A 20,624-nucleotide genomic window follows, 5' to 3' on the forward strand; every position below is an offset into this window, starting at 1 on the left:
GTGTAGTAAAAACTAAGAGTAAAAGTCAGGGAAATAATACTGTCCAACCAATGTAGACATCTTTATGTAACAATGTTACTGCAGTAATATATTTCAGAGGACATGTGGTGTCTTGCAGATAAATGTTTCACTTTACAACATCTGCTCCTGTTTCTGGCAACTCCATAAACAATGCAACTTCTCTTTAATTTTAATTGGGGAAGTCATGGCCTAGTGGTTAGAGATTTTGACTCCTAAACCTAAGGTTGTGGGTTCGAGTCTCGGGCCGGCAATACCACGACTGAGGTGCCCTTGAGCAAGGCACCGACCCCCAACTGCTCCCCGGGCGCCGCAGGATAAATGGCTGCCTACTGCTCTGGGTGTGTGTTCACGGTGTGTGTGTGCACTTTGGATGGGTTAAATGCAGAGCACGAATTCTGAGTATGGGTCACCATACTTGGCTGTATGTCACGTCATGTCACGTCGTCACTTTAATATCTATAGTCTTGTAATCTTTGTCATATAAAACAAAATTGTGTGACAATAAATGGTTTTCTTTCTGTCTTTAGAAAATATATATATTTTTTTAATCATCTGATTGTGAACTTGAGTCTAGCTCTGGTCTGTATGACAAGAGCCATGATAACATGTTACAAGCGGCGGCTCTGTTGGAGTTGATTTTTATTAGTGGTGGGCCGTTATCGGCATTAACGTGCTGCGTTAACGTGAGACTAACGCAAAAATATATCGCCGTTAATCTATTCTCAAAGTTGGGTTGGCAGCTGGGTCTATACTACGCAAGCTATGATTACTTTCACCGTGATAGTTTAGTGCGGATGTATACCTAGACGAATTGCACTGTAGGGGGCGAGAACGAGTCTTCGAACCTGTGTGTAGCCTATGCTATTCCTACTGTGAAATTACCAAGCTTGCCCAAAAAAAAACTCGACAAGACTCACTCACGCCTGTAGTCGCATATGCAGTCCGTGTGTGTGTGGTGCAGAAGCAGCACGGACTCATTGTGCTTTCACACAGGACTCGTTTGCAGTCCGCTTCTGATCCGCGGCTGTTTAGTCCACAAACACAACATTTGTTCATTATTTTATATTTCAAACCATGTAAAAAAAAAAAAAAGTGTGACTCTTATCACAGAACAGTAACAATCTTTCATAATCATAAACATTAGTTTAAACTTAATAAATATAAACAACATATTATTCATGCATTTGACTTCTAGGTTTGTATAATAAGCTGCTCAAGCAAGCTGCAAAACATTTAAACACAACAATTAGCCTACTTTTCTTGTTGGAATATCGCAAATAATTTAAAATTAAAGCACCACTGACAGAAACAGTCGACTCTCGTGCCTTTTGCATTTAAATCTTTATTACAAGCAATCGCATGGTTCTTAATGAACTTTGTTTTTCTGCTTCCATAAAAGTGCATAGGCCTATATCATGTTGCCTCGTTTATCTAAAGGTGCTCTTTTTCTTGTTTTAAACCTAGCCAAAAACCAATGTGTTGCATGTGAAACACAGTAGGCTTTAATTAGTATACATTTATTGTGAAATTACTGCATTTCTGTGTCAATCCATGTTAATTTTTACTGCGAACAATGCGCTGTCATTTTAATTCACAGCAAAAATAGACTCGGTACGTAAACGATCTGCAGACGCACTGCTCGTGGAACGCACTGACGGACCACAACCGTGTGAATGCTGGAATCCGTTAATGGGTGCGTAAAAAAAATAAAAAAATGCTACGCATACGCACTGCAGACGGAGTATGTGTGAAAGAGGTGTAAGGTTGTTTGCAACTTGTGCAAATGTGGAATTAGTTTACTGTAGGAGTTCTTTCAGTCTCAAGTACCACCTAAACGCAAAGCATCCCTTAGCTAATGCGGAAGATGCCGGGCCAAGCAATGTAGCACAGGAGAAGAGTCATTGTCAAACTACTATGTTTGAGTGCAGCACAGCTCTATCAGTACTAACAAGTACATCTTACTGAACATAATTTGAATGCATTCGGCAGAATTCAAATGAGCCATTTTAATCTAGATTGATCTAGATGAATTCCAAGATTACAGTGAGATTAATCTAGATTAAAAAAAATTAATCTATGCCCACCACTAATTTTAATGTACCCAGTCAGTGCAAAATAATTTCATAATTTATTCCAACTGGACAATGGGATCCTGCAAAAGGCCTGTTTCCCACACACAGTCTGAGCCTGCAGACAAAAGCAGAGCACTTTTTATTCATTTTTTTAGAAGAGCAAATGTTTCCTATTGTTGTGACAACAGAACAATTAAACATGAGATCCAGTTATGACTTATTTGTGCAGGAAACCACTAGGTAAACATACTATAGGTTTACATTCCTTTTGAATGAACTAAAGCAACCATCTTGTTAAATTGTGTAATACAGGTTTCATAACTGTGTAGTGGTGGATCTGATATATTGGCTGAAACATGAATGGCAACTTAAACTGTATTCTTATATATTATATTCAATTTATTATATCCAACTTAAACTGTAAAATTTTACTTGTAGGCACAGATTGGCATAGACGGGCAGTTATTTTAACTTAAAAGAAAGAAAAAAAGAAAAGAAAAGAAAGCCTTTAGAGAGCTTGTTAAACCTGTTTTCAATGTTTGTGGACAAGGCAATTAGCATGAGTCCAGAGTCTATATATAGCAAACCAAATCGAACCTTTACAAAACACTACAGGAAACATGCCAACAGTGAACACTGGTAAGATGTCACTTGTTTTGCAACCGGAGAAATAAAATGTGTAAAAAAAAAAAATATATATATATATACAGTTTGGTTGTTTTTTTTGTTACATATTTTGATATTCCATTTCCCCAAATATCATTCCAGGTGCAACCATCACTGGAGAATGAGACCAGTGTCTTAGTATTTACACTCTCAGGTCTTAATGAAACAATGGAAAACAGATTTGTGTTTTTTTCTTTCACTGTACTGTTTTATCCCTTGATGGTCTTTTGTAATGTAACAGTACTTTTCACTATAATCTCATATAAGAAACTTCACGAGCCAATGTATCTGTTTATCTGTAATTTATGTGTAAATGGACTTTTTGGCACGGCTGGATTTTATCCTAAATTCATGTATGATTTATTATCATATGATCATGTGATTTCTTATGTTCGATGTATGATTCAGATATTTGTCATTTATTCATCTGCTTTATGTGACTTTTCAACATTAACAGTAATGGCATATGACAGGTATGTGGCAATATGCAGACCACTGGAGTATCATTCAGTAATGACTAGTCAGAGACTTCTTCAATGTATCCTTTTCTGCTGGCTGACTCCATTTTTGTGCGTGTCTGTTGCAGTTATGTTAGTTGCTAGACTCACTTTATGTGGCTCTACTGTTGAAAAGTTATACTGTGAGATTTGGGCAGTTGCAAAACTTTCATGTTTTTCTACAACATTAAATAATGTGTTTGGGTACATTGTTATTCTTGCATACTTTGGACATGCAGTATTGATATTTTGCTCATACATTCACTTGGCTAAAAAGTGCAGGAAGTCAATAGAGGGCAGAAACAAATTCATACAAACATGTGTACCACATTTGCTCTCACTGATCAATGTGACTACTGCATCATTATTTGATGTACTTTACAGTCGTTATGCCTCAAAGAATTTGCCACAAGGTGTGCGTAATTTTATGGCCCTGGAATTCTTACTCATGCCACCAATTTTAAATCCCCTTATTTACGGTCTAAATTTGAAAACAGTACGGCAGCAAATTATTAGACTGTTTTTCAAAAAACAAGTGGGAATCTCTGAATGAAGATATTATCAAGTCAAAATGTTTTATTCTTTTTTTATTCCAGAATGATTGTGACTATTTTTTAAGTAGATTTTATTCATGGGCATTGTTTATGGACAATAAGTCTTTTGATTTTACCATGATTAATGGCTGTTCTTAGGTATGAAATGAAGTAGAAGATCTATGAAAAAGAACACAAGGGTGTTGGGAACAAGGAAAAAAAAGTTGTTAATTTTGGTTTAAATGTTCTTGCATTCAGGTGCACTCAATGTTAATATCAAAGAAAACAGCTCTGATTTAATTTATATTTGCTATTCATAAATAAAAAAGAAAAAAAAATGTGTTTGAGTTGTAATAGAAATGTGTGTATAAAAACGAACTGCCATCCTTGGAAAAAAATATTTCAGTACTACAATAGCATCATGCTCAGTTCATGTGCTTTGTTTTGCATACAGTCATTTTCCTACTCACTACCATACTGTCAAGTTATCGAACATTGGCTATGAATACAACAATATAATCATATATTCCTGAGACAAGGATACAAACAGGAGTGGCAAAGAGACCAGTACAAGGGTCATGTTCCTAAAGCAATGCACCAAGACCCTGTTACTAGTTCTGAAGTGACGTTTCGAATAACTAATTACTGCTTGTGGGCAAGATACTTATACAGTGCCATAAGAAAGTAGTTCTATATACAAAAGAAATTCATTATTAAAAAAAACACCTGACTAGCGAGGACATTTTATGTGGCCATTTCATGTTTCTATTTAAATCTAGTGTTTTGCACATATGTTTTACACTGTAAAAAATGATTCACTTTATTTACTCAATAAAATTGTTTACAATTGTATATCCTATATTATTAAGTAAATTTAACACATTAGAATTAATTAGAAATAATCAAATTAGATGCTTACAAGCAACCATTCAAAATGATTAGAAGAACATGAAAAAATTAAGTAAAATTTACACAAAAATATTGATTTCATTGAAAAAAAAAAAAAAACAGAAAAAAAAAACACTATGCTAAAGAATACTATGTTATACATGCCAGCCCAGTAGTTGGCGATCATGAAACACGCTGTGAAAACATTATATGCATGCACATGACGTCAACTTTTTTACAAATTCACATTTTTGTTGCTTACATAGATATGATACAGGCATAATGTTCAGAAGTTTGTGTCTTCAGTCCCTCAAAACATAGTTATTGAAGACACCTAAAGTTCACAAACAGAATCACTGAAGAAGAAAAGGGTAAATTTATAGGGTTCCATTATAGTGGTCAGTGTTTTGCTTTAGTTGGGCTCTTGACCCTTGACTTTTTAATACTACATTTTGTATGGTTGTTGTAACTGAATTATAACAAATAGATATGCCAAGAGTAAAGCTGTTCAGGTGGTGTTGGTTATGATTTTACATAATCATTGTTTGGCCTGAGCGTTATAAATAGGGGCCTGTTCCCTGAGTTAAATTAACATTCTATATAGCAGCCCCTGTAATTCAACAATAGAAGACCTGAAATTTCCTGTTAAATCCAGAGTTTATGAATTCTGATTAAGAAAAAAAATTGTAGCGGGGAAAGGAAACCTTCTTTTAGACACACAGTGACATCAAGAACCAGCGTATGAATCTCAAGAATGGTGACGAACAGCATATTCAGATTAACAGATGAACTGTAAGCATCACAAAACAAGCTACTAAAAAATTGCATAAAAAAGTAAAAATAAAAGAAAATATTAAGAATAAATCTTAAGACAATTAATCTCATAATTTATTCATGCCGCAAAGCATGATGGGAGCCATAAATAAGTTTTGATTGGTGGAACCCAGAATGCAGTGCAACATGCTTTTTGATGGTCACCATTGTTGAGGTTCTCAGCCTGATTCTTGATGTCTGTTGCCTAAATTAAATAAATTTTCTTTTTTTTTAAAATGTTTTGAAACATTTGCTTCTTAGAATCTCTCTGATTATGCTGAAAATACCAGACCTTATACTGTACAGACAAAGGACATCTGTTGTTGATAAGACACAACCAACTCAGAAATCCAGATCAAACGATGTCAAAACAAACAACACCAGATGATCTTATTATTTATTGGCTTGTCTAACTGCTGTATCACAATTACATCAACCAAAAAGATTGTTTAGAAGATTAAGGGTCAAGAGCCCAACTAAAGCAAACACTGACCACCATAATGGTAACCAAATGTAGATTATTCTCCTTCAGTGATTCTGTTTGTTAACATCAGGTGTCTTCAATAACTCTGTTTTGGGGGCTTGAAAACACAAGCTTTTGAACACTATGCCTGTATCATCCCATGTAAGCAACAAAAACATGATTTTGTGAATTACATTTTTGCGCTGTGTTTCTTAATCGCTAACTACTGGCCTGGTATGCATAACATAGTATTCCTTAGCATAGTGATTTGTTTTTCTTTCTCAAAGAAATGTTTTTTGTTTTGTTTTGTTTTGTTTAAACTTTACTTATTTTTTTGTGCTATTTGACTCATTTTGAATGGTTAATTTCTAAGCATCTCATTTGATTAATTCTAATGAATTCTTATGTGTTAAATTTAATTAATAATATGGCTTGTAATCTGTTGCCACAATTTATTAAGTAAATATAGTGGTATTATTTTTAACGGTGTACACCAACTACGCACACATTTCCTATCATGTATGCCTATGAAAGACGATCGAACCAATCAGAGTAGGTATGGGGCGGGTTAACATGTGCAACCCTGTCTCTATATGCGCAGGTTTTGAGCCAGGTGCTTCTCGTTTTTTGTCCAACAAAATGCCAAAATTTTTGTATACATTTTACTTATTTTTTTCATGTTATTTTACTCATTTTGAATGATTGCTTGTAAGATCTCATTTGATTAATTCTAATTAATTCTAATTGTATCATTAAATTTAATTAATAATATTGCTTGTAATCTGTTGCCACAATTTTATTGAGTAAATATAGAGTATCACTTTTTACAGTGTAGATGTTTAGAGTCCTGGGGTTTGGTTAAGTGACAGAACAGGGATCTCCAATCCTGCTCCTGAAGAGCTACCATCCTGCATACTTCAGTACCAACTCTGCTCCAACACACCTGCCTGTAATTGTCAAGTAACCCTGAACACCTTGATTAGCTGATTCAGGTGTGCTTGATTGGCGTTGGAGTTGAAATCTTCAGGATGGTAACTCTCCAGGAGCAGGGTTGGAGACACCTGCATTAGAAAATGTAATTAACCTGATATAATAACAATGGCAGTCAATGAGATGTCATCACTAACATAGTGAAGCATACATGAGTATTTGTGTCACAAAGGTGTTGATTGTAGATCTATCCATGGTCTTATTTGGCCAATTTTTGTAAGTCCAGTAGAAGGACATTGGAAACAATGTGTAACAACTTCAGCAAATAAAATTTTTATCTTACATGAAATTTTGAGCAAAGTTCTATTAAAAATATACTTTTGCATTACATATAATATTCCATTTGCCAAAAATAGTGTGCTCTTTGTGTGTGTGCTTATTCACAATGGTTAGTAAACAATAAAAGATTCAACAGTAATAAAGAACTTGTCATGATCATTCTGTTGCAAAAAGAAAAACAGGAAACCCTGCTATACTTAGGATACCAAAAGCTGTGCATGTATTGGGGTCCCTGGTGCTAATGCCTGCCATTGGATTGGCATCAACATCTGCTATGCGTGTTGCTGGAATAAAATAAAAATCATCCCATGGTTGTGACACTGATGGACAAGCAGAAATATAATAGAGAATCATTGCAAAGTTTTTGTGACAAAGTCCTTGCTGCCCTTGGAGCTATATGTATTGTTGATATATAACATGCTCCATGCTCATTTTGTATCCTAGATGCTGGAAGTGTTTGCACTTTGTTCTCTCAACTTTGTTTGTTTTTTCATAGAAATTCCACAGTAGTCTAACCAGTAAGCATGAGCTAAAAGTTGCATATATAATTATTAAAAAAAAAAAAAATTGTTTTTTTAATAGTTGTATACTGTGTAGTAAAAACTAAGAGTAAAAGTCAGGGAAATAATTTTGTCTTTAGAAAATAATAAATTTTTTTAATCATCTGGTTGTGAACTTGAGTCTAGCTCTGGTCTGTATGACAAGGGCCATGATAAAATGTTACAAGTGGCAGCTCTGTTGGAGTTGATTTTTATTAGTGGTGGGCCGTTTTCGGCGTTAACGTGCTGCGTTAACGTGAGACTTTTATTGGGCGATAAAAAAAAAATATCGCCGTTAATCTATTCTCAAAGTTGGGTTGGGAGCTGGGTCTATACTACGCAAGCTATGATGACTTTCACCGTGATAGTTTAGCGCGGATGTATACCTAGACAAATTGCACTGTAGGGGGCGAGAACGAGTCTTCGAACCTGTGTGTAGCCTATGCTATTCCTACTGTGAAATTACCAAGCTTGCCCAAAAAAAACCTCAACAAGACTCACGCCTGTTTCACACATACTCCGTCTGCAGTGCATATGCAGTCCGTGTGTGTGTGTTGCAGAAGCAGCACGGACTCATTGTGCTTTCACATAGGACTCGTTTGCAGTCCGCTACTGATCCGCGGCTGTTTAGTCCACAAACACAACATTTGTTCATTATTTTATATTTCAAACCATGTTAAAAAAAAAAGTGTGACTCTTATCACAGAACAGTAACAATCTTTCATAATCATAGACATTAGTTTAAACTTAATAAATATAAACAACATATTATTCATGCATTTGACTTCTAGGTTTGTATAATAAGCTGCTCAAGCAAGCTGCAAAACATTTTGAAAATCATATTTCCCATGTTACAAAAACAGCATTCTTCCATCTTAGAAACATTGCCAAGCTACGAAACATGTTACCTGTTCCTGATGCAGAAAAGCTAGTTCATGCATTCATGACCTCTAGACTGGACTATTGTAATGCACTGCTAGGGGGTTGTCCTGCATCCTCAATAAACAAGCTACAGGTAGTCCAAAACCGCAGCAGCTAGAGTCCTTACCAGGTCAAGAAAATATGATCATATTACCCCACTACTACAGTCTCTGCACTGGCTACCTATTAATTTCCGTATCAGTTACAAAAATATTATTACTTACTTATAAGGGCCTTAATGGCTTAGCTCCTGCGTACCTAACTAGTCTTCTACCACGCTACAAACCCCATCACGCTCCCTAAGGTCACAAAACGCTCGACTTTTGATAGTACCTAGGATAGCAAAGTCCACCAAAGGAGGTAGAGCTTTTTCGCATTTGGCTCCCAAACTCTGGAATAGCCTTCCTGATAATGTTCTCTCTTCGGACACACTTCTTCTGTTTAAATCTAGATTAAAAACACACCTCTTTGGCCAAGCATTCAAATAATGCATCTCATATGTTTTGGACTGCAGTTATATCTGATCAAATGTGCATTATTATTCTTTAGCTTGGGTTAATCTAATTAATTTTACTTGGCTGGAACAGCAGCTACGCTAATTATGTCTCTCTTTGTTTCTCTGCTTTGCCACGGGATTTACATCCCGTGGTAACTAGGATTTACACAAGCCCCAGTCTGGATCCAGAACACCTGAGAAGAGATGATGCCAACCCCTCAGAGGACCTCAGATGATGCTAACCCAGAGACAACATACAGAACTACCACATTTTGCAATAAGTTTGATTGCATAATTGCTGTTAATAGTGTTAATCGTCTGTTTGTTTACGTCTTTTATTGATTTTTTCTGAACATTTCTGCATATGCGCATGAACTGACAGTCATCACTGATAAGCTACTACTAAATATTGTAGAAACTTAATTTTCTGTAAAGTTGCTTTGTAATGATTTGTATCGTAAAAAGCGCTATACAAATAAACTTGAATTGAATTGAATTGAATTGAATTTAAACACAACAATTAGCCTACTTTTCTTGTTGGAATATCGCAAATATTTAAAATTAAAGCACCACTGACAGAAACAGTCAACTCTCGTGCCTTTTGCATTTAAATCTTTATTACAAGCAATCGCACGGTTCTTAATGAACTTTGTTTTTTCTGCTTCCATAAAAGTGCATAGGCCTATATCATGTTGCCTCGTTTATCTAAAGGTGCTCTTTTTCTTGTTTTAAAACCTATAGCCAAAAACCAATGTGTTGGCATGTGAAACACAGTAGGCTTTAATTAAGTATACATCTTTTATTGTGAACTTACTGCATTTCCGTGTCAATCCATGTTAATTTTTACTGCGAACAATGCGCTGTCATTTTAATTCACAGCAAAAATAGATTAGGTACGTAAACGATCTGCAGACGCACTGCTTGTGGAACGCAAAAAACGGACCACAACTATTCTCAAAGTTGGGTGCTGGAATCCGTTATGAACATTTCACCGTGCGTAAAAAAAAAAAAATACCTAAAAATGCTACGGTAGGGGCGGCAGAACGAGAGTATGTGTGAACCTGTGGCGTAAGGTTGTTTGCAACCTGTGCAATGCGAAGCTTAGTTTACTGTAGGAGACTCTTCCAGTCTCACAAGTACAACCTAAATGCAAAGCATCCCTTAGCTAATGCGTGTGATGCAGAAGCAGCCCGGACAATTGTGCTAGCGCACAGGAAGAGTCCATCAGTCCGCTACTATGTTTGAGTGCAGCACAGCTCCACAAACACAACATTTGTACATTATTTTATATTTCAAACCATGTTGAAAAAAAAAGTTCGACTCTTATCAAATGAACATAACAATCTTTCATAATCTAGATGATTCCAAGATTAAACGTAATAAATATAAACAACATATTATTCATGCATTTGACTTCTAGGTTTGTATAATAAGCTGCTCAAGCAAGCTGCAAAACATTTAAACACAACAATTAACCTACTTTTCTTGTTGGAATATCGCAAATATTTAAAATTAAAGCACCACTGACAGAAACAGTCGACTCTCGTGCCTTTTGCATTTAAATCTTTATTACACGCAATCGCACGGTTCTTAATGAACTTTGTTTTTCTGCTTCCATTAAAGTGCATAGGCCTATATCATGTTGCCTCGTTTATCTAAAGGTGCTCTTTTTCTTGTTTTAAACCTAGCCAAAAACCAATGTGTTGCATGTGAAACACAGTAGGCTTTAATTAGTATACATTTATTGTGAAATTACTGCATTTCCGTGTCAATCCATGTTAATTTTTACTGCGAACAATGTGCTGTCATTTTAATTCACAGCAAAAATAGACTCGGTACGTAAACGATCTGCAGACGCACTGCTCGTGGAACGCACTGACGGACCACAACCGTGTGAATGCTGGAATCCGTTAACATGGGTGCGTAAAAAAAATAAAAAAATGCTACGGCAGACGGAGTATGTGTGAAACAGGCGTAAGGTTGTTTGCAACCTGTGCAATGCGAATTAGTTTACTGTAGGAGTTCTTCCAGTCTCAAGTACAACCTAAATGCAAAGCATCCCTTAGCTAATGCGGAAGATGCCGGGCCAAGCAATGTAGCGCAGGGGAAGAGTCATCGTCAAACTACTAAGTTTGAGTGCAGCACAGCTCTATCAGTACTAACAAGTACATCTTATTTAACATAATCTGAATGCCTTCGGCAGAATTCAAATGAGCCATTTTAATCTAGATTAATCTAGATGAATTCCAAGATTACAGTGAGATTAATCTAGATTAAAAAAATTAATCTATGCCCACCACAAATTTTTATGTACCCAGTCAGTGCAAAATAATTTCATAATTTATTCCAACTGGACAGTGGGATCCTGCAAAATGCCTGTTTCCCACACACAGTCTGAGCCTGCAGACAAAAGCAGAGCACTTTTTATTCATTTTTTTAAAGAGCAAATGTTTCCTATTGTTGTGACAACAGAACAATTAAACATGAGATCCAGTTATGACTTATTTGTGCAGGAAACCACTAGGTAAACATACTATAGGTTTACATTCCTTTTCAACGAACTAAAGCATAATTTTGTTAAATTTTGTAATACAGGTTTCATAACTGTGTAGTGGTGGATCTGATATATTGGCTGAAACATGAATGGCAACTTAAACTGTATTCTTACATATTATATTCAATTTATTATATTCAACTTAAACTGTAAAATTTTACTTATAGGCACAGATTGGCATAGACGGGCAGTTATTTTAACTTAAAAGAAAGAAAAAAAGAAAAGAAAAGAAAAGAAAAGAAAAGAAAAGAAAAGAAAAGAAAAGAAAGCCTTTAGAGAGCTTGTTAAACCTGTTTTCAATGTTTGTGGACAAGGCAATTAGCATGAGTCCAGAGTCTATATATAGCAAACCAAATCGAACCTTTACAAAACACTACAGAAAACATGGCAACAGTGAACATGGTAAGATTTCAATTGTTTTGCAACCGGAGAAATAAAAATTATTCATATATATATAAAAATTATTCATATATATATATATATATATATATATATATATATATATATATATATATATATATATATATATATATATTAGTTTGTTTGTTGTTTTTTTGTTACGTATTTTGATATTCCATTTCCCCAAATATCATTCCAGGTGCAACCATCACTGGAGAATGAGACCAGTGTCTTAGTATTTACACTCTCAGGTCTTAATGAAACAATGGAAAACAGATTTGTGTTTTTTTCTTTCACTGTACTGTTTTATCCCTTGATGGTCTTTTGTAATGTAACAGTACTTTTCACTATAATCTCATATAAGAAACTTCACGAGCCAATGTATCTGTTTATCTGTAATTTATGTGTAAATGGACTTTTTGGCACGGCTGGATTCTATCCTAAATTCATGTATGATTTATTATCATATGATCATGTGATTTCTTATGCTGGATGTATGATTCAGATATTTGTCATTTATTCATCTGCTTTATGTGACTTTTCAACATTAACAGTAATGGCATATGACAGGTATGTGGCAATATGCAGACCACTGGAGTATCATTCAGTAATGACTAGTCAGAGACTTCTTCAATGTATCCTTTTCTGCTGGCTGACTCCATTTTTGTGCGTGTCTGTTGCAGTTATGTTAGTTGCTAGACTCACTTTATGTGGCTCTACTGTTGAAAAGTTATACTGTGAGATTTGGGCAGTTGCAAAACTTTCATGTTTTTCTACAACATTAAATAATGCGTTTGGGTACATTGTTATTCTTGCATACTTTGGACATGCAGTATTGATATTTTGCTCGTACATTCACTTGGTTAAAAAGTGTAGGAAGTCAATAGAGGGCAGAAACAAATTCATACAAACATGTGTACCACATTTGCTCTCACTGATCAATGTGACTACTGCATTGTTATTTGATGTACTTTACAGTCGTTATGGCTCAAAGAATTTGCCACAAGGGGCGTAATTTTATGGCCCTGGAATTCTTACTCATGCCACCAATTTTAAATCCCCTTATTTACGGTCTAAATTTGAAAACAGTACGGCAGCAAGTTATTAGACTGTTTTTCAAAAAACAAGTGGGAATCTCTGAATGAAGATATTATCAAGTCAAAATGTTTTATTATTTTTTTTTTATTCCAGAATGATTGTGACTATTTTTTAAGTAGAGTTTATTCATGGGCATTGTTTATGGACAATAAGCCTTTTGATTTTACCATGATTAATGGCTGTTCTTAGGTATGAAATGAAGTAGAAGATCTATGAAAAAGAACACAAGGGTGTTTGGAACAAGAAAAAAAAAATGTTAATTTTGGGTGAAATTTTCTTGCATTCAGGTGCACTCAATGTTAATATCAAAGAAAACAGCTCTGATTTAATTTATATTTGCTATTCATAAAAAAAAAAAAAAAAAAAGAAAAAAATGTGTTTGAGTTGTAATAGAAATGTGTGTATAAAAACAAACTGCCATTCTTGGAAAAAATACTTCAGTACTACAATAGCATAATGCTCAGTTCATGTGCTTTGTTTTGCATACAGTCATTTTCCTACTCACTACCATACTGTCAAGTTATCGAACATTGGCTATGAATACAACAATATAATCATATATTCCTGAGACAAGGATACAAACAGGAGTGGCAAAGAGACCAGCACAAGGGTCATGTTCCTAAAGCAATGCACCAAGACCCTGTTACTAGTTCTGAAGTGACGTTTCGAATAACTAATTACTGCTTGTGGGCAAGATACTTATACAGTGCCATAAGAAAGTAGTTCTACATACAAAAGAAATTCATTATTAAAAAAAACACCTGACTACCAAGGACATTTTATGTGGCCATTTCATGTTTCTATTTAAATCTAGTGTTTTGCACATATGTTTTAGATGTTTAGAGTCCTGGGGTTTGGTTAAGTGACAGAACAGGGATCTCCAATCCTGCTCCTGAAGAGCTACCATCCTGCATACTTCAGTACCAACTCTGCTCCAACACACCTGCCTGTAATTGTCAAGTAACCCTGAACACCTTGATTAGCTGATTCAGGTGTGCTTGATTGGCGTTGGAGTTGAAATCTTCAGGATGGTAACTCTCCAGGGGCAGGGTGGGAGACACCTGCATTAGAAAATTATATTAACCTGATATAATAACAATGGCAATCAATAAGATGTCATCACTAACATAGTAAAGCATACATGAGTATTTGTGTCACAAAGGTGTTGATTGTAGGCCTATCCATGGTCTTATTTGGCCAATTTTTGTAAGTCCAGTAGAAGGACATTGGAAACAATGTGTAATAACTTCAGCCATGATTTTTTTTTTCTTACATCAAAATTTGAGCAAAGTTCTATTAACAATATACTTTTGCATTATATACAGCTCCTTCTCAAAAAATTAGCATATTGTGATAAAAGTTCATTATTTTCCATAATGTAATGATAAAAATTTAACTTTCATATATTTTAGATTCATTGCACACCAACTGAAATATTTCAGGTCTTTTATTGTTTTAATACTGATGATTTTGGCATACAGCTCATGAAAACCCAAAATACCTATCTCAAAAAATTTGCATATTTCATCCGACCAATAAAAGAAAAGTGTTTTTAATACAAAAAAAGTCAACCTTCAAATAATTATGTTCAGTTATGCACTCAATACTTGGTCGGGAATCATTTTGCAGAAATGACTGCTTCAATGCGGCGTGGCATGGAGGCAATCAGCCTGTGGCACTGCTGAGGTGTCATGGAGGCCCAGGATGCTTCGATAGCAGCCTTAAGCTCATCCAGAGTGTTGGGTCTTACGTCTCTCAACTTGCTCTTCACAATATCCCACAGATTCTCTATGGGGTTCAGGTCAGGAGAGTTGGCAGGCCAATTGAGCACAGTAATACCATGGTCAGTAAACCATTTACCAGTGGTTTTGGCACTGTGAGCAGGTGCCAGGTCGTGCTGAAAAACGAAATCTTCATCTCCATAAAGCTTTTCAGCAGATGGAAGCATGAAGTGCTCCAAAATCTCCTGATAGCTAGCTGCATTGACCCTGCCCTTGATAAAACACAGTGGACCAACACCAGCAGCTGACATGGCACCCCAGACCATCACTGACTGTGGGTACTTGACACTGGACTTCAGGCATTTTGGCATTTCCTTCTCCCCAGTCTTCCTCCAGACTCTGGCACCTTGATTTCCGAATGACATGCAAAATTTGCTTTCATCCGAAAAAAAGTACTTTGGACCACTGAGCAACAGTCCAGTGCTGCTTCTCTGTAGCCCAGGTCAGGCGCTTCTGCCGCTGTTTCTGGTTCAAAAGCACACGCCTGTGCACGGTGGCTCTGGATGTTTCTACTCCAGACTCAGTCCACTGCTTCCGCAGGTCCCCCAAGGTCTGGAATCGGTCCTTGTCCACAATCTTCCTCAGGGTCCGGTCACCTCTTCTCGTTGTGCAGCGTTTTTTGCCACACTTTTTCCTTCCCACAGACTTCCAACTGAGGTGCCTTGATACAGCACTCTGGGAACAGCCTATTCGTTCAGAAATTTCTTTCTGTGTCTTACCCTCTCGCTTGAGGGTGTCAATGATGGCCTTCTGGACAGCAGTCAGGTCGGCAGTCTTACCCATGATTGCGGTTTTGAGTAATGAACCAGGCTGGGAGTTTTTAAAAGCCTCAGGAATCTTTTGCAGGTGTTTAGAGTTAATTAGTTGATTCAGATGATTAGGTTAATAGCTCGTTTAGAGAACCTTTTCATGATATGCTAATTTTTTGAGAGGAATTTTGGGTTTTCATGAGCTGTATGCCAAAATCATCAGTATTAAAACAATAAAAGACCTGAAATATTTCAGTTGGTGTGCAATGAATCTAAAATATATGAAAGTTTAATTTTATCATTACATTATGGAAAATAATGAACTTTTATCACAATATGCTATTTTTTTTAGAAGGATCTGTATAATATTCCATTTGCCATACTGTAGTGTGCTCTTTGTGTGTGCTGTCTCACAATGGTTAGTAAACAATAAATGATTCATTCAGTAATAAAGAACTTGTCATGATCATTCTATTGCAAAAAGAAAAAGGAAACCCTGCTATACTTAGGAACCAAGAGCTTGTGCCTGTATTGGGGGCCTGGTGCTAATGCCTGCCATTGGGATGTGGCAGATATGCCTGCTGCTGGAATAAAAATAAAAATCATGCCATGGTTGTGACACTGATGGACAAGCAGAAATATAATAGAGAATATTGCAAAGTTTTTGTGACAAAGTCCTTGCTGCCGGTATCTATATGTATTGTTGATATATAACATGTCCATGGACATTTTTATCCTAGATGCTGGAAGTTTTTTTTTTGTTTGTTTGTTTGTTTGTTTTTTGTAGAACATGAGCTAAAAGTTGCATATATAATTATAAAAAAAATAATAATAATAAAAAAATTGTGCTTATTAAACAGTTGTCTACTGTGTAGTAAAAACTAAGAGTAAAAGTCAGGGAAATAATACTGTCCAACCAATGTAGACATCTTTATGTAACAATGTTACTGCAGTAATATATTTCAGAGGACATGTGGTGTCTTGCAGATAAATGTTTCACTTAACAACATCTGCTCCTGTTTCTGGCAACACCATAAACAATGAAACTTCTATTTAATTTTAATTGGGGAAGTCGTGACCTAGTGGTTAGAGAGTTTGACTCCAAACCCTAAGGTTGTGGGTTCGAGTCTCAATACCACGACTGAGGTGCCCTTGAGCAAGGCACCGAACCCCCAACTGCTCCCCGGGTGCCGGAGCATAAATGGCTGCCCACTGCTCCGGGTGTGTGTTCACGGTGTGTGTGTGTGCACTTTGGATGGGTTAAATGCAGAGCATGAATTCTGAGTATGGGTCACCATACTTGGCTGTATGTCATGTCAACGTCGTCACATCGTCACTTTAATATCTATAGTCTTGTAATCTTTGTCATATAAAACAGAATTGTGTGAAAATAAGTGCTTTTCTTTCTGTCTTTAGAAAATAATATTTTTTTTAACCATCTGATTGTAAACTTGAGTCTAGCTCTGGTCTTTATGACAAGGGCCATGATAACATGTTACAAGTGGCGGCTCTGTTGGAGTTGATTTTTATGTACCCAGTCAGTGCAAAATAATTTTATAATTTATTCCAACTGGACAATGGGATCCTGCAAAAGGCCTGTTTCCCACACACAGTCTGAGCCTGCAGACAAAAGCAGAGCACTTTTTATTCATTTTTTTAAAGAGCAAATGTTTCCTATTGTTGTGACAACAGAACAATTAAACATGAGATCCAGTTATGACTTATTTGTGCAGGAAACCACTAGGTAAACATACTATAGGTTTACATTCCTTTTGAATGAACTAAAGCAACCATCTTGTTAAATTGTGTAATACAGGTTTCATAACTGTGTAGTGGTGGATCTGATATATTGGCCGAAACATGAATGGCAACTTAGACTGTATTCTTATATATTATATTCAATTCATTATATCCAACTTAAACTGTAAAATTTTACTTATAGGCACAGATTGGCATAGACGGGCAGTTATTTTAACTTAAAAGAAAGAAAAAAAGAAAAGAAAAGAAAAGAAAGCCTTTAGAGAGCTTGTTAAACCTGTTTTCAATGTTTGTGGACAAGGCAATTAGCATGAGTCCAGAGTCTATATATAGCAAACCAAATCGAACCTTTACAAAACACTACAGGAAACATGCCAACAGTGAACATGGTAAGATTTCAATTGTTTTGCAACTGTGCAACTTGAGAAATAAAAAATTATATATATTTATATATATATATATATATATATATATATATATATATATATATATATATATATAATATATATATATGTATATATATATATGTATGTATGTGTGTGTTTTTTTGTTTGTTTGTTTGTTTGTTTGTTTTTTTTTACATATTTTGATATTCCATTTCCCTAAATATCATTCCAGGTGCAACCATCACTGGAGAATGAGACCAGTTTCTTAGCATTTACACTCTCAGGTCTTAATGAAACAATGGAAAACAGATTTGTGTTTTTTTCTTTCACTGTACTGTTTTATCCCTTGATGGTATTTTGTAATGTAACAGTAATTTTCACTATAATCTCATATAAGAAGCTTCACGAGCCGATGTATGTGTTTATATGCAATTTGTGTATAAATGCACTTTATGGCACTGCTGGATTCTACCCAAAGTTCATGTATGATTTATTAGCTGAAGATCATGTGATTTCTTATTCTGGATGTATGATTCAGATATTTGTCATTTATTCATTTGCCCTGTGTGAAATTTCAACATTAACAGTAATGGCATATGACAGGTATGTGGCAATATGCAGACCACTGGAGTATCATTCAGTAATGACAAATCAGAAAGTTCTTGAATGGATCCTTTTCTGCTGGCTGGCCCCCATTTTTTTCATCACTATTCTAATTGCATTAACAGCTAGACTTACTTTATGCGGCTTTACTATTGAAAAGTTATATTGTGAGATTTGGGCAGTTGCAAAACTTTCTTGTTTTTCTATAACAGTAAATAATGTGTTTGGCTATACTGTTATTTTTGTATACATCGGACATGGTGTATTGATATATTTCTCCTATTTTCACTTGATACGAAACTGCTTAAAATCAATAGAGGGTAGGCACAAATTTATGCAAACATGTGTTCCACATTTGCTTTCACTGATCAACGTGACTATTGCATTTTTGTTTGATGTACTGTACAGTCGTTACGGCTCAAAGAATGTGCCTCAAGGTGTGCGTAATTTTATGGCTCTGGAATTCCTACTCATACCACCCATTTTGAATCCTCTTATTTATGGATTAAATCTGACAGCAGTACGTCAGCAAGTTATTAGACTGTTTTTCAAGAAAAAAGTAGGAATATCTAAGTGACTATTTCAGTAATTCAAAAAACTCAATATTTTCTGTGTTTTAGAATGCTTGTTGGTTTAATGGAGTGCCCTTAATTGCCCTTAAAATAACATTAATCACAGTAAAGAATTTTTCTGCAGATGGTTTTTATACATGGCACATCAGTATTAAATTAAATTCATGTTCAGCAATGACTATCTGTTTTACAGTTTTCTGCTGTTTTACAGCCAGAAATATTGTAATCTGTGGTTTGATTCCTATTGATTGATTTATTTATTTACCGGTATTTGTTTTAATTAATTAATTTCTTTTTATATGCTATTACAATTGTTCATGATTAGTTTAAAAAAATCAATGCTAACATTTTAAAAGCTCTACATCATGGCTGTTTTTGCTAGGAAACAACTGAAGACTTAAATTTCCAGTGAGTAAATATATGAATGTATAGCTTTATGTAATACACTTTGTTTACCTAAATAATTTCTCTGTAAAATATATATATATATATATATATATATATATATATATATATATATATATATATATATATATATATACACACACACACACACAAACATAATTTGTAATGTGGTAATGAAAATCTAAGAGAAACCTTCATGTTTTTAGGAGCATTCTTGTCAAAGGCACCCAAAATAAGTTTTTTTTTTTTTCTTTCAGATATATTTGTATTCACTTCCTGTTTATTCATAAACTGAGAGAAATATAAAGTCTTTTGTGGAGCCCCTGCAGGAATGGATTGAGCATCACCAGGCTCAAAGGGAACACTGCTTAGGGTCATGCACAATGACATACTATACAGAAATATAACTAATTTGATTTTACTGTTCAGAAATTGTAAATCATAAAAAGTCTGTATGTTCTGCCCATGTTGCTGTGGGTTTTCTATACAGTTACCCTCACAGTCTGAAGACATGCAGGTCACGTGAATAATAGATTCTAAACTGCCTGTAGGTCTGAGTGTAATGTGTTCATCCAGGGTGTTTGTTTGTTTGTTTGTTTATGTCACAGTGTGCTCAACGTACAGTTGAGATGTGTTTTTTTTACTATTGGCATACATTTAGCATGTGACATTTTTGTATAGTCTCAAACGAGTGATCACAGACAAAAAACAAATCAATTATAAAATGTGGTTATATAATTAGGATAACAGTTTGGCTACTTGGCATGTTCCAGTTAGCTACTGACTGTATATGTTATAGTCATCTTACTGCTAACCAACAACTGTCTTCTTAGGGTGATAGTCATGAAATTGGGAGCTTTGCCCCGCATCCCGCAAGACATAATGAGTGTCCCGCATTTTACGTCTGTATGTTTTTATTTTCTTTCCTGAAATTACAACACCACAATAAATCATGTAATACTTTAAAGATTGGCATTTAAAAATACATTTGCACATCTGTCATTTTCTAACTAGAGTGGAGAAACAACCAGCCAACGCATTCTGTTTAGACTAAATAGGTCCCATGAAGTAAAAGTACATTGTATCACTGGAATGGCCACACAATTAAGCTAAATTTCTTACTGCTATTGCGAATAAAGTG

The 20,624-nt window shown here is 35.3% G+C and overlaps 3 protein-coding genes across 3 annotated transcripts; all 3 read left to right on the top strand.

The window, feature by feature from the left end:
• The first annotated feature begins 2,046 nt into the window (after positions 1-2,046).
• Positions 2,047-3,872, top strand: LOC109105517 (olfactory receptor 52K1-like). Its single transcript, XM_042738859.1, has 2 exons — positions 2,047-2,064; positions 2,862-3,872. Exons 1-2 carry the CDS (start codon positions 2,047-2,049, stop codon positions 3,807-3,809), a joined length of 966 nt encoding a protein of 321 aa, XP_042594793.1. The 3' UTR covers positions 3,810-3,872.
• Positions 3,873-12,303: 8,431 nt separating this feature from the next.
• LOC122139756 (olfactory receptor 1D2-like) lies at positions 12,304-13,146 on the top strand. Its single transcript, XM_042738887.1, has one exon. It carries the CDS (start codon positions 12,397-12,399, stop codon positions 13,144-13,146), a length of 750 nt encoding a protein of 249 aa, XP_042594821.1. The 5' UTR covers positions 12,304-12,396.
• Positions 13,147-17,888: 4,742 nt separating this feature from the next.
• Positions 17,889-19,141, top strand: LOC109047145 (olfactory receptor 1D2-like). Its single transcript, XM_042738860.1, has 2 exons — positions 17,889-17,906; positions 18,136-19,141. The coding sequence occupies exons 1-2, from the start codon at positions 17,889-17,891 to the stop codon at positions 19,081-19,083; spliced, it is 966 nt and encodes a 321-aa protein (XP_042594794.1). The 3' UTR covers positions 19,084-19,141.
• The last annotated feature ends 1,483 nt before the right edge of the window (positions 19,142-20,624 follow it).

The sequence above is a fragment of the Cyprinus carpio genome, chromosome B15 (assembly GCF_018340385.1).
Source record: "Cyprinus carpio isolate SPL01 chromosome B15, ASM1834038v1, whole genome shotgun sequence".
NCBI classification, from domain to species: Eukaryota; Metazoa; Chordata; class Actinopteri; order Cypriniformes; family Cyprinidae; genus Cyprinus; species Cyprinus carpio.

Coding starts and splice junctions, on each gene's coding strand:
- LOC122139756 (XM_042738887.1), top strand. CDS start 12,397: ATGGAAAACAGATTTGTGTTTTTTTCTTTCACTGTACTGTTTTATCCC.